This window comes from Oncorhynchus clarkii, chromosome 20 (assembly GCF_045791955.1).
Source record: "Oncorhynchus clarkii lewisi isolate Uvic-CL-2024 chromosome 20, UVic_Ocla_1.0, whole genome shotgun sequence".
Lineage (NCBI taxonomy): Eukaryota > Metazoa > Chordata > Actinopteri > Salmoniformes > Salmonidae > Oncorhynchus > Oncorhynchus clarkii.
Window position 1 is genome coordinate 86,193,175 of NC_092166.1, and position 14,545 is coordinate 86,207,719.

At 47.7% G+C, this 14,545-nt stretch overlaps 1 protein-coding gene across 5 annotated transcripts in view; it reads right to left on the reverse strand.

The window, feature by feature from the left end:
* Positions 1-4,363: 4,363 nt before the first annotated feature.
* Positions 4,364-14,545, reverse strand: part of LOC139377008 (transforming acidic coiled-coil-containing protein 2-like) — a 63,001-nt gene continuing 52,819 nt past the window's right edge. For all 5 annotated transcript variants that reach the window (XM_071120062.1, XM_071120066.1, XM_071120065.1 and 2 more), the window contains 4 exons: positions 7,419-7,579; positions 6,432-6,538; positions 5,185-5,305; positions 4,364-4,964 (listed from right to left, as the gene is read on the reverse strand). In XM_071120062.1, the coding sequence (XP_070976163.1) occupies positions 4,899-4,964; positions 5,185-5,305; positions 6,432-6,538; positions 7,419-7,579 (455 nt within the window). In that variant the 3' untranslated portion in view covers positions 4,364-4,898. The remainder of the gene's footprint in view (positions 4,965-5,184; positions 5,306-6,431; positions 6,539-7,418; positions 7,580-14,545) is intronic.

Below are 14,545 nucleotides of genomic sequence, written 5' to 3' on the forward strand. Positions count from 1 at the left end.
CAAAGAACAGCATCTGGACAAGAGAAACAAAACAACATCAATGCAGACACGGAAATTAAACTGAGGAACTGACAGATAATCAATAGAGACACGGGGATGAAACTGAGGAACTGACAGATAATCAATGCAGACACGGGGATGAAACTGAGGAACTGACAGATAATCAATGACTTGATGGAGTCCAGGTGAGTCCAAAGAAGCGATGAAGTCCGCATAGCGATGGTGACAGGTGTGATGAGCAGCCTGGCGATGATGAGCAGCCTGGCGATGATGAGCAGCCTGGCGATGATGAGCAGCCTGGCGTTGATGAGCAGCCTGGTGACCTTGAGCGCCACAGAGGGGGATCGGGAGCAGACGTGACACTTACGACGGGTCGAACAAGAACCGATAATTAAAAACACAACATTCGAATAATCAAAATCATTATTCCGTTTCTCGTTATTTAATATTTCCTTTGGACAAAAAAACTAAACAGTTGTTTGATTTCAGATTCCAATAAACAAGGAAGGATTCTTTTACTATTTCATCTTGTCATCTAATAGGAACCCAAACTGCCCAGAATCCTTTTCAGTCTAATAGTGCTGCTGACCAGTCAATCCAGGAAGTAGACTGAAATTCCAAAAATGAATTGGAATGTGTGTGAGAGAGAGAGAGAGAGAGAGAGAGAGAGAGAGAGAGAGAGAGAGAGGAAAAGCATAACAAGTGATGACCAGAAAGGTACAAGGCAAGCAGAACAACAGAAGGTGTGAGAAAGTCCTTACAGTGTGAAGCGAGGAAGAGTAGTGTGACGAGGAGGACGGTACAGTTCTGGACAGCTCTCATGTTGATGGTGCTGGTTCCTCTTGGTACTTCGTTCCCGGTCCTTCCCTGGAGCGATGCGATCACACAATGAAAAGCAGGTTGTTTGCTGCTAAACCACCTCTCATCTTAAGTCTGTCTTCTTCTACCAGGGAGCTAATACCTCTGTCTGCCCGCACAGACCAGATTAGCGGTTACTGGTTAGCGGTTAGCTTTTCCAATGGGGGCCTATGGCTCGGTTAGCGGCTCCCGTCTCTGTCCCTGTCTTAATGAACCACAGGGTGCTTCCTTCCAACCAAACCTAATCAGTAGAGAGACAGATGGTGACGTAATGGGACTCATCCTACTGTGACCACTCCCTAACCACACCTGACTCCACCCTGCCTGACCCAGCCCGCCACACCCCTGACCCAGCCCTGCACACCCCTCCCTGCTCTGCCCTCTCTTAAGTCATCACTTATCACGTCACGCTTCTCATGTTTATCGTCAACAAGGCAGCGTACAAGGAAACTGTCAGGAAGAAACTGAGCCATATTTCTGACCTGCAGGTCAAGTTGATAAGGTGTTATTATTACAGTATAGTTAATGCAGCAACTAAGTAGGTAAAATATAGACTGAGCCGACCGATAGACTGAGCCGACCGATAGACTGAGCCGACCGATAGACTGAGCCTACTGATTGACTGAGCCTACTGATAGACTGAGCCAACCGATAGACTGGTCCTACTGAGACTGAGCCAACCGATCAACTGAGCCGACCGATAGACTGAGCCTACCGATAGACTGAGCCGACCGATAGACTGAGCCGACCGATAGACTGAGCCGTCCGATAGACTGAGCCGTCCGATAGACTGAGCCTACCAATAGACTGAGCCTACCGATAGACTGAGCCGTCCGATAGACTGAGCCGTCCGATAGACTGAGCCGACCGATAGACTGAGCCTACCGATAGACTGAGCCTACCGATAGACTGAGCCGACCGATAGACTGAGCCGTCCGATAGACTGAGCCGTCCGATAGACTGAGCCTACCGATAGACTGAGCCTACCGATAGACTGAGCCTACCGATAGACTGAGCCATTCGATAGACTGAGCCTACCGATAGACTGAGCCATTCGATAGACTGAGCCTACCGATAGACTGAGCCTACCGATAGACTGAGCCTACCGATAGACTGAGCCGTCCGATAGACTGAGCCGTCCGATAGACTGAGCCTACCGATAGACTGAGCCGTCCGATAGACTGAGCCTACCGATAGACTGAGCCTACTGATTGTTTAAATCAGCTATAGTTTGTGTTGTGAGAGGCTGGTTTTGGTTGAGGAAATTTAGATTAGCTAGAAGTATTTGTGCTGAAACTGACATCTAGCTACATGTGTAGCCAGTAACTAGATGAGCAGTGTCCATTTCATGTTTTAGCTAGCTATGTTTCATTAAAGAAAGAAGCTAACTAGGATATATTGTCAACATTGGTACAGTCTCGTTGGCTTGTAGCTACTGGCTAGTTGGCTAGCTAACTGGCTATAATAGCAGCCAAGGATGTTCGCTAGCTTTATTTGTTTGTTCTCTGATTTAGTTTACACAGATGACTTATGAAGTCATATGAAAAACTCTCCATAGCCAAATATACCTATCTAGCTAACTTCTTTTGCTTGTAGCTTGCTTCTCATCTCACTGGTGTTAGCTAGCTAGCGGCAGGTAGCCTAGTGGTTAGAGCAGTTAGCCTAGTGGTTAGAGACAGGTAGCCTAGTGGTTAGAGCCAGGTAGCCTAGTGGTTAGAGACAGGTAGCCTAGTGGTTAGAGCCAGGTAGCCTAGTGGTTAGAGCCAGGTAGCCTAATGGTTAGAGCCAGGTAGCCTAGTGGTTAGAGCAGGTAGCCTAGTGGTTAGAGCCAGGTAGCCTAGTGGTTAGAGCCAGGTAGCCTAGTGGTTAGAGCAGGTAGCCTAGTGGTTAGAGCCAGGTAGCCTAGTGGTTAGAGCCAGAAAGCCTAGTGGTTAGAGCCAGGTAGCCTAGTGGTTAGAGCAGGTAGCCTATTGGTTAGAGTGTTGGACTAGTAACCGTAAGGTTGCAAGATCAAATCCCCGAGCTGACAAGGTACAAATCTGTCGTTCTGCCCCTGAACAAGGCAGTTAACCCCACTGTTCCTAGACCGTCATTGTAAATAAGAATTTGTTCATAACTGACTTACCTAGTTAAATAAAGGTTAAATAAATAAAAAAAAATAAAAGCTAGCTACAGCTGCTCTCATGCTACTAGCTAGCTGCTGCTGTTGCCCAGCAACCGAGTTGCTGGTCCAAGTGATGAATTATACATTTAATAAAAAACATAGTCAATTCTACATCTTTTAAATCCAGTGGCCATTTACTGACCATTTTAATCCGAGGTCTTAGAACACTATTCAAAATAATTTCAAGGACTTTATCGGTGCTCGATCGACCTTTCCTGGCTTTAAGAGACCAAACAAATAGTCTCGAACCTGCAATTTGTCACTCCCGGGCCAGGCTAGAGCAAACGTCGAACGATTTCAAATACTGTTTGAACCCAGGTGTGCAGCTGTGCAGAGCTCTTTTATTTTTCTCTCCCCAATGGCTGCCACCGTGTGAAGACATCAACTGTGACATACCGGTCAGAAATGTAATTCATGTAATTAATGAACTGCCCTCTGTCCCAACAGCTGATTACTACAGTAACAATTACTTTTTTCATTATAAATAATATCCAAATTAAGAAAGTTATGACCCGAAATATGCAGCAAAAAGCATCTGAAAGATTTCACGAAGACATTTAAACGGACAGAATAGTGTATTTTTATAAGAATCATTCTAATCAGCCCCATTACCTATTTACAACAACAACAACAAGTTTATATGTTGACACTTCCACGTGCAGTTCTCTTACTAACTGAACGATTCCTTGATTTAGTCTGTCATCTACAGTGAGTGGACAAAACATTAGGAACACCTGTTCTTTCCATGACACAGACTGACCAGGTGAATCCAGGTGAAAGCTATGATCCCTTATTGATGTCACTTGTTAAATCCAATTCAATCAGTGTAGATGAAGGGGAGGAGACGGGTTAAAGAAGGATTTTTAAGCCTTGAGACATGGATTGTGTACGTGTGCCATTCAGAGGGTGAATGTGAAAAACGTAAGTGCCTTTGAACGAGGTTTCGGAGTCAACATGGGCCAGCATCCCTGTGGAACGAGGTACTGAAGTCAACATGGGCCAGCATCCCTGTGGAACGAGGTACTGAAGTCAACATGGACCAGCATCCCTGTGGAACGAGGTACTGAAGTCAACATGGGCCAGCATCCCTGTGGAACGAGGTACTGAAGTCAACATGGGCCAGCATCCCTGTGGAACGAGGTACTGAAGTCAACATGGGCCAGCATCCCTGTGGAACGCTTTCAACACCTTGTAGAGTCAACATGGGCCAGCATCCCTGTGGAACACTTTCAACACCTTGTAGAGTTCATGACCCGACGAATTGAGCCTGTTCTGATGGCTAAAGGGGGCCTCAATATTAGGAAGGTGTTCTTAATATTTTGTACACTCAGTGTGTATATATATATATATATGCACACACAATATTGCTGTTTTTCTTTTCATCCAAGGTTTTCACATCATTTGATGTCTTCAATCAATGCTCTTTCTTTCTATCACACACACACATAACCACCCACAACCCACGACCCACACACTCTCTCTCTCATTCATGACAACCATTTTTAAGTCCCTTTCACCAAACCATTGATACAGGATACGTGGTACACATTGGCACATCAAACTGTACATGGTGAGGAAGCCATTGACCAGGAGTTACCCTCCAATACTCTTGGGGGCGATGTTGCCAGTAGATACATGGAAATACTCTGTCATCCTCAGCTGTCCGTCAAATCCATCTGTCCAGGGAGTAGGAAACTTCCTCTCTCTGTCCTTCTCTTGTTTTCCTCCACCACTCAGTCCCCCTGAGGCCCTGGAGACATGGGCAGGATGTGTTCAGCGTTGCTAGCTCTTTCCTCTCTCTGTCCTTCTTCTGTTTTCCTCGACCACTCAGTCCCCCTGAGGCCCTGGAGACATGGGCAGGACGCGTTCAGCGTTGCTAGCTCTTCCCCATCTTGGCAATCAACTCGTCACAGATCTTGGTCAGCTCTTCGATCTCTTTGTTCTTTTAAGGAAGAGAGACAAAACCAAGAGGTTATTGTACATCCCTCTGAAAAGCTGACAGGAGACGTGGGCTCCGTTCTGTCAAGACTGAAGACTTCCATCTTGGCTTTTGGCTCAGAGGGCTAACATAGGCTTGTGGCATGCAGGACACCTGGGTTTGAATGCAGTCTTTCACACACGTGTGTGTGTGTTTGTGTGCGTGCGTGCATGTGTGATTGTACCTTCTGCTCTAGGGTTCTCTCCAGTGAGTCCACCTTCATGGTCTCCTTCCTGAGAGAGGCCTGGTACGCTGCTGTCTCCTGACGAGCCCTCATCCTCACCTGGGCGATGTCAGAGTTCGCCCTGGGGGTTAGGAGAGGGACACAGACTTTATGGCAACATTTCCACTGAGGATTCACCCTAGTGTTTTACCCCCAGTTTCTATCTACTTGGGCCGGCACCCACGTATCACTGGGCCATGGCTTCGGCCTACCTGCTCTGACTCGGAGCCAAGGCAAGGCCCCTGGTCATTTTCAGCCTATCATTTACATCAAAATCGCTATTCGTGTACTTAAACACCTTCTCACGAAGCAACAGTCTTGAACAATACAGAGGTTGTTGATTCTGCTTTGCCCAAGTCTTTTAAGTGTTACACTCCTGATGAAAACACAACAACACCAGACATTAACATTAAAACACTGGAAAACCCCTGGTTTAGATCTGTCTAGATGGCAACGCAACAGTCGTCATCTCACCAGCTTTTATCAACAAATGAATTGAAGCCAAGTGGAGAGGGAAAAAAACATCAGAGAAGGAAGAAACATAGAGAGGAACCAGACTCAGAGGAAAGGGAGGTCCATCCACCTGGCTGTGTAGAAAGACTACATAACCATTAGGTCTGGACTCACCTGTCTAGTTTCTCCAGAGGGGAGAGAGGCCCATCAGGACTCACCTGTCTAGTTTCTCCAGAGGGGAGGGAGGTCCATCAGGACTCACCTGTCTAGTTTCTCCTCGGCATGGATCTTCAGGGCTCACCTGTCTAGTTTCTCCAGAGGGGAGGGAGGTCCATCAGGACTCACCTGTCTAGTTTCTCCTCGGCATGGATCTTCAGGGCTCACCTGTCTAGTTTCTCCAGAGGGGAGGGAGGTCCATCAGGACTCACCTGTCTAGTTTCTCCTCGGCATGGATCTTCAGGGCTCACCTGTCTAGTTTCTCCAGAGGGGAGGGAGGTCCATCAGGACTCACCTGTCTAGTTTCTCCTCGGCATGGATCTTCAGGGCTCACCTGTCTAGTTTCTCCAGAGGGGAGGGAGGCCCATCAGGACTCACCTGTCTAGTTTCTCCAGAGGGGAGGGAGGTCCATCAGGACTCACCTGTCTAGTTTCTCCTCGGCATGGATCTTCAGGACTCACCTGTCTAGTTTCTCCTCGGCATGGATCTTCAGGACTCACCTGTCTAGTTTCTCCTCGGCATGGATCTTCAGAGCTCACCTGTCTAGTTTCTCCTCGGCATGGATCTTCAGGGCATGGTAACGCTGTTCCTCCTTCCTCACCCGGGACAGGTACTCCTGAGCACATTTCTTCAACACCTCCTCATTCTGATGGGGAGACGCACAGCCAGAAAGAGACACACCTGATTTAGGGTTTCAGTACAAAAGACCTCCAATCAACTATAGCACACACACACACACACACACGCACACACACAGACTGTGTTTGAATGGTAACACACACAGAGAGACTGTGTTTGAGAGGGAACACACACAAAGAGACTGTGTTTGAGAGGGAACACACACAGAGAGACTGTGTTTGAATGGTAACACACAAAGAGAGACTGTGTTTGAATGGTAACACACACAGAGAGACTGTGTTTGAGAGGGAACACACACAAAGAGACTGTGTTTGAGAGGGAACACACACAGAGAGACTGTGTTTGAATGGTAACACACAAAGAGAGACTGTGTTTGAATGGTAACACACACAGAGAGACTGTGTTTGAGAGGGAACACACACAAAGAGACTGTGTTTGAGAGGGAACACACACAGAGAGACTGTGTTTGAATGGTAACACACAAAGAGAGACTGTGTTTGAATGGTAACACACAAAGAGAGACTGTGTTTGAGAGGGAACACACACAGAGAGACTGTGTTTGAATGGTAACACACACAGAGAGACTGTGTTTGAAAGGGTCTCATATGAAGAGGCCCCTAAACAGACTCGTTCATCCTAATTTACACTGAGTTCTTATTTCCCTGTGGAAATTGAATCCACAACATCGCCGTTGCATCTCACTCTTACCAACTGAGCCATTTCAGACCACAAAGGCAGGACTAACAAAGGACCACATCAAACAACCGACTGAAGTCATGAAACCACAATAATAACTACTGGAATATCGTCATGATCGACATTGACGAACAGATTTCAGGCAAGTGTGTGTATGCAGTCGTCCGAAAGCCACCCCCCCCCCCCCCCACCTTGCGGTATCCCTCGAGGACGTCCTTCAGCTTCTCGTATCGTCTGAACAGTTCAGCCAGACTTTTCTCTACTGAGTTGAGGTCTGAAAGAGCCTGGTCCTTCTCTACGGTCAGCTGCTGGATGGTATGGTGAGACAGAGACTTATCCTTCTGCTCATCGTCTGGAGGGAGGGAGGACACAGAAAGAGAAGAGAGAGAGAGAGAGAGATGGAGGGACGAAGGTTGAAGAGATGAGAGAGATGGAGGGAGGATAGAGAGAGGAGAGGGAGGTTAGAGAGAGGAGAGGGAGAGGAGAGGGATGGAGTGAGGATAGAGAGAGGAGAGGGAGGATAGAGAGAAGAGAGGGAGGAGAGGGAGGACAGAGAGAGGAGAAGGATGGAGGGAGGATAGAGAAAGGAGAGGGAGGAGAGAGATGGAGGGAGGACAGAGAGAGAGGAGAGGGAGAGGGAGAGGGAGAGAGGGAGAGAGGGAGGACAGAGAGAGGAGAGGGATTGACGGAGGATAGAGAGAGGAGAGGGATGGAGGGAGGATAGAGAGAGGATAGGAGGAGGGAGGATATAGAGAGGAGAGAGATGGAGGGAGGGTAGAGATAGGAGAGGGAGGATAGAGAGAGGAGAGGGAGGATAGAGAGAGGGATGGAGGGAGGATAGAGAGAGGAGAGAGATGGAGGGAGGATAGAGAGAGGAGAGGGATGGAAGGAGGATAGAGAGAGGAGAGGGAGGAGAGGAGAGGGAGGATAGAGAGAGAGGATAGGGAGGATAGAGAGAGGAGAGGGATGTCGGATAGAGAGAGGAGAGGGAGGAGAGGGAGGATAGAGAGAGGAGAGAGATGAGGGAGGATAGAGAGAGGAGAGGGAGGATAGAGAGAGGAGAGAGATGGAGGGAGGACGGAGAGAGAGGAGAGGGAGGAGAGGGAGGATAGAGAGAGGAGAGGGAGGAGAGAAGAGGGAGGATAGAGAGAGAGGATAGGGAGGAGAGGGATGGAGGATAGAGAGAGGAGAGGGATGGAGGGAGGATAGAGAGAGGTGTGGGAGGAGAGGGAGGATAGAGAGAGGAGAGGGAGGAGAGGGAGGATAGAGAGGGAGGATAAAGAGGGAGGACAGAGAGAGGAGAGGGAGGACACAGATGAGATGGTGTTCCTGATTCTGCGCACACAAATACAAAAGACACTAAAACATGCACGCAGACACACACACACACACACACACAGGAATATGAATATCGACACACACACACACATGCTTACATATACACACTCACGCCCTGTTTATACCAGGTTCTGAAGTGTATCCATTGTCTTATCTTGTCCAGATTTTGATTGTGCCCACATTGTCCTAACAGATGTCGATGATTAAAAGACTAATTGTGATCCGATCTTCCTGACCCGCCTCCGGAGGCAGTCAGCCAATCATTGTGTCTGGACATCTTACACGTGTCTAGTTTGTTTACAGAGGGACCAAGAGATCCGGTCACAATGTGGACACAGTCGACGAATATTAGAGACATTTTAGTACCATGTGTAAACATAACATATTTTAGAAAATGTCAGGCACAATCAGAATGCGGACAAGATCAGGACTAAGGATGCATGTTAGCGCCAAGTATAAATGAGGCTAAACAGAGACACACTGGTAACTACATTCATTGAGAAATTTTAGAGAATGGATTTGACATCAATAAAATTTTAAAAAACGGAGTAAATTCCTACTACTACGTATTCCTACGTTAGTTAATGACGCATTAGGGACATTTTTAGCACGAAGGCAATGTTGATAAAACCCGGTGTTTCTGTGTGAAGCATGCAGACAGAACAAACACTGAACGATGAGCGAAATGAACGAGGCCCAAAAGGGGACTTCAGAGAAAATATACCTGAGTCAGTAAGACCTTTAAATAGGTGAACCCAGGGAGTTTGTTGCTACGACAACAACGTAAAACGTCTCCCCGAGGAGATGTTTGAAACCCCCCTATCGACAGTGAGCTCAAAAAGCATTGGGACAGTGACACATTTTTTGTTGTTGTTTTGGCTCTGATACAATGACATTGATACACAGCGGTGGAAAAAGTACCTAACTTGAGTAAAAGTAAAGATACCTTAATAGAAAATGACTGAAGTAAAAGTAAAAGTCACCCAGTAAAATACTACTTGAGTAAAAGTTTTAAAGTATTTGGTTTTACAGTGGGGCAAAAAAGTATTTAGTCAGCCACCAACAAATTCATTAAAAATCCTACAATGTGATTTTCTGGATTTTTTTTTTCTCATTTTGTCTGTCATAGTTGAAGTGTACCTATGATGAAAATGACAGGCCTCTCTCATCTTTTTAAGTGGGAGAACTTGACCAATTGGTGGCTGACTAAATAATTTTTTGCCCCACTGTATGTATTTATAATAATAATAATAATAATACTGTAAATATACTTAAGTATCAAAAGTAAAAGTATACGTCTTTTCAAATTCCTGATATTAGACGAACCAGAATTACATATAAATACAATTGTATTGTTTTTATTTACGGATAGCCAGGGGCCCACTCCAACACTCAGACATCATTTACAAATGAAGACTTTCTGTTTAGTGAGTCTGCCAGATCAGAGGCAGTAGGGACGACCAGGGATGTTCTCTGTTTAGTAAGTCCTCCAGATCAGAGGCAGTAGGGATGACCAGGGATGTTCTCTGTTTAGTGAGTCCTCCAGATCAGAGGCAGTAGGGATGACCAGGGAAGTTCTCTGTTTAGTGAGTCCTCCAGATCAGAGGCAGTAGGGACGATCAGGGATGTTCTCTGTTTAGTGAGTCCTCCAGATCAGAGACAGTAGGGATGGACCAGGGATGTTCTCTGTTTAGTGAGTCCTCCAGATCAGAGGCAGTAGGGATGACCAGGGATGTTCTCTGTTTAGTGAGTCCTCCAGATCAGAGACAGTAGGGATGACCAGGGATGTTCTCTGTTTAGTGAGTCCTCCAGATCAGAGACAGTAGGGATGGACCAGGGATGTTCTCTGTTTAGTGAGTCCTCCAGATCAGAGGCAGTAGGGATGACCAGGGATGTTCTCTGTTTAGTGAGTCCACCAGATCAGAGACAGTAGGGATGACCAGGGATGTTCTCTGTTTAGTGAGTCCTCCAGATCAGAGGCAGTAGGGATGACCAGGGATGTTCTCTGTTTAGTGAGTCCTCCAGATCAGAGGCAGCAGGGATGACCAGGGATGTTCTCTGTTTAGTGAGTCCTCCAGATCAGAGGCAGCCTCCAGGGATGTTCCCTGTTTAGTGAGTCCTCCAGATCAGAGGCAGTAGGGATGACCAGGGATGTTCTCTGTTTAGTGAGTCCTCCAGATCAGAGGCAGTAGGGATGACCAGGGATGTTCTCTGTTTAGTGAGTCCTCCAGATCAGAGGCAGTAGGGATGACCAGGGATGTTCTCTGTTTAGTGAGTCCTCCAGATCAGAGGCAGTAGGGATGACCAGGGATGTTCTCTGTTTAGTGAGTCCTCCAGATCAGAGGCAGTAGGGATGACCAGGGATGTTCTCTGTTTAGTGAGTCCTCCAGATCAGAGGCAGTAGGGATGACCAGGGATGTTCTCTGTTTAGTTAGTCTGCTGGATCAGAGGCAGTAGGGATGACCAGGGATGTTCTCTGTTTAGTGAGTCCTCCAGATCAGAGGCAGTAGGGATGACCAGGGATGTTCTCTGTTTAGTGAGTCCTCCAGATCAGTGGCAGCCTCCAGGGATGTTCCCTGTTTAGTGAGTCCTCCAGATCAGAGGCAGTAGGGATGACCAGGGATGTTCTCTGTTTAGTGAGTCCTCCAGATCAGAGGCAGTAGGGATGACCAGGGATGTTCTCTGTTTAGTGAGTCCTCCAGATCAGAGGCAGTAGGGATGACCAGGGATGTTCTCTGTTTAGTGAGTCCTCCAGATCAGAGGCAGTAGGGATGACCAGGGATGTTCTCTGTTTAGTGAGTCTGTCAGATCAGAGGCAGTAGGGATGACCAGGGATGTTCCCTGTTTAGTGAGTCCTCCAGATCAGAGGCAGTAGGGATGACCAGGGATGTTCTCTGTTTAGTGAGTCCTCCTGATCAGAGGCAGTAGGAATGACCAGGGATGTTCTCTGTTTAGTGAGTCCTCCAGATCAGAGGCAGTAGGGATGACCAGGGATGTTCTCTGTTTAGTGAGTCCTCCAGATCAGAGGCAGTAGGGATGACCAGGGATGTTCTCTGTTTAGTTAGTCTGCTAGATCAGAGGCAGTAGGGATGACCAGGGATGTTCTCTGTTTAGTGAGTCCTCCAGATCAGAGGCAGCAGGGATGACCAGGGATGTTCTCTGTTTAGTGAGTCCTCCAGATCAGAGGCAGCCTCCAGGGATGTTCCCTGTTTAGTGAGTCCTCCAGATCAGAGGCAGTAGGGAGGACAAGGGATGTTCTCTTGATAAGTGCGTGAATTGGACAATTTGTCTGTCATGCTAATCAAAATATAACGAGTTCTTTTGGGTGTCAGGAAAAATGTATGGAGTAAAAAGTACATAATTTTCTTTAGGAATGTAGTGTAAAAGTAGTCAAAAATATATATAAATGTTTAGCTTACGGGTTTAGGGTTAAAGGTTAGGGACTGAATTGTGCCCCCCCCACACAGGTTAGTTGTACAAGTATGTGTGTGTGTGTGTGTGTGTGTGTGTGTGTGTGTGTGTGTGTGGTTTTGAACTCACATAGTTATGGACTTCATTGGAAGAAGAAACTGAAGTACAATTAGCACTTGGGAGTGGTCTGAGTGGGGAGGGGAAAACTGAAAACTAGCTGCTATTGGCAGAGCGGTTTGGAACTCTCTTTCTTATTGGTTAATTAACTAATTTACCACCTGGTGATGTCACCAGGCAGGCCAAAACTCCATCTCATCAAAACAGGCTGAACATTTCAGGCGGTCTTTTCAAACAGCTCTTACACAAAAAGGACATTATCATAATTTTCTTAATTTCACAACATCACAGTGTTGAAATATAAAAATATAAAACACAGGAAAAATCTAATTTTTGAATGAAAGGAGCCTTTAAAGGGCCCTGCTTTATCCCATGACAGAAAGGCTCCTTTAAGAAAATCTGGTGCTGTGCATTGTAGAAACAAATTAAAGGTATAGTACCACCAGTTTCCTGACAAAGAAATGTTGAAAAGTGAAAGACAACAAACAATGTAAAGACAAATGTCACGAGACGAAGAGAGTTTTCTCTCTCTCTCTTTAACAGACGGATGTGATCTGGAGACACAAGCAACTAATGGGTAGAGTCCTCGATACTCACCTGGCAGCCCTGTTAGAGAGAGTTTACACAATAGGAACAGACCGAGACGGGAGCAGGAACACAAAATAAGGGGTTGTGTTATAAGTCAAGCTGGGAGGGTGCAGGACACATGAGTTGGGATCAATTCCATTTCAACAGAAATTCCAAATTTCATGTGTCTCATAATTGAGGAACATTGGAATAGGAATTTCAACTTACTTCATGAATTGAGTGAATTGAAATGGAATTGACTCCAACCCTGCCAGACAGGTGAGAGAGCCGTTTCTGAGTGTCTGAGTGATAATGGAGTTGACCCCTCCCCGGTGCCATATGGATAATGGAGTTGACCCCTCTACCTGGTGCTGTGGGGATAATGGAGTTAACCCCTCCCTGGTGCCATATGGATAATGGAGTTGACCCCTCCCCTGGTGCTGTGTGGGGATAATGGAGTTGACCCCTCCCTGGTGCTGTGGGGATAATGGAGTTGACCCCTCCCCTGGTGCTGTGGGGATAATGGAGTTGACCCCTCCCCTGGTGCCATATGGATAATGGAGTTGACCCCTCCCCTGGTGCTATATGGATAATGGAGTTGACCCCTTCCTGATGCTATATGGATAATGGAGTTGACCCCTCCCTGGTGCCATATGGATAATGGAGTTGACCCCTCCCCTGGTGCTGTGGGGATAATGGGGTTAACCCCTCCCCTGGTGCTGTGTGGATAATGGAGTTGACCTCACCCCTGGTGCCATATGGATAATGGAGTTGACCCCTCCCCTGGTGCTGTGGGGATAATGGGGTTAACCCCTCCCCTGGTGCTGTGTGGATAATGGAGTTGACCTCACCCCTGGTGCTGTGGGGATAATGGAGTTGACCCCTCCCTGGTGCTGTGTGAATAATGGAGTTGACCTCACCCCTGGTGCCATATGGATAATGGAGTTGACCCCTCCCCTGACGCTGTGGGGATAATGGAGTTGACCCCTCTACCTGTGACTGTGGGGATAATGGAGTTAACCCCTCCCCTGGTGCTATATGGATAATGGAGTTGACCCCTCCCTTGGTGCTATATGGATAATGGAGTTGACCCCTCCCCTGGTGCTATATGGATAATGGAGTTGACCCCTCCCCTGGTGCTATATGGATAATGGAGTTGACCCCTCCCCTGGTGCTGTGCGGATAATGGAGTTGACCCCTCCCCTGGTGCTGTGTGGATAATGGAGTTGACCCCTCCCCTGGTGCTGTGTGAATAATGGAGTTGACTCCTCCCCTGGTGCTGTGGGGATAATGGAGTTTACCCCACCCCTGGTGCTATATGGATAATGGAGTTGACCCCTCCCCTGGTGCTATATGGATAATGGAGTTGGTGGAGAGAGGAGGAGGAGAGCGGAGGAGGAGAGAGGAGGAGAGCGGAGGAGGAGAGCGGAGGTGGAGAGAGGAGGAGGAGAGCGGAGGTGGAGAGAGGAGAAGGAGAGAGGAGGAGGAGAGCGGGGGAGGAGAGCGGAGGTGTAGAGCGGAGGAGGAGAGCGGAGGAGGAGAGAGGAGGAGGAGAGCGGAGGTGTAGAGCGGAGGAGGAGAGCGGAGGAGGAGAGAGGAGGAGGAGAGCGGAGGAGGAGAGCGGAGGAGGAGAGCGGAGGTGGAGAGAGGAGGAGGAGAGCGGAGGAGGAGAGCGGAGGAGGAGAGCGGAGGTGGAGAGAGGAGGAGGAGAGCGAAGAGGAGAGTGGAGGAGGAGAGCGGAGGAGGAGAGCGGAGGTGGAGAGAGGAGGAGGAGAGCGGATGAGGAGAGCGGAGGAGGAGAGCGAAGAGGAGAGCGGAGGAGGAGAGCAGAGGAGAGCGGAGGTGGAGAGAGGAGGAGGAGAGTTTGTGAGGTAAGGGAGAATGA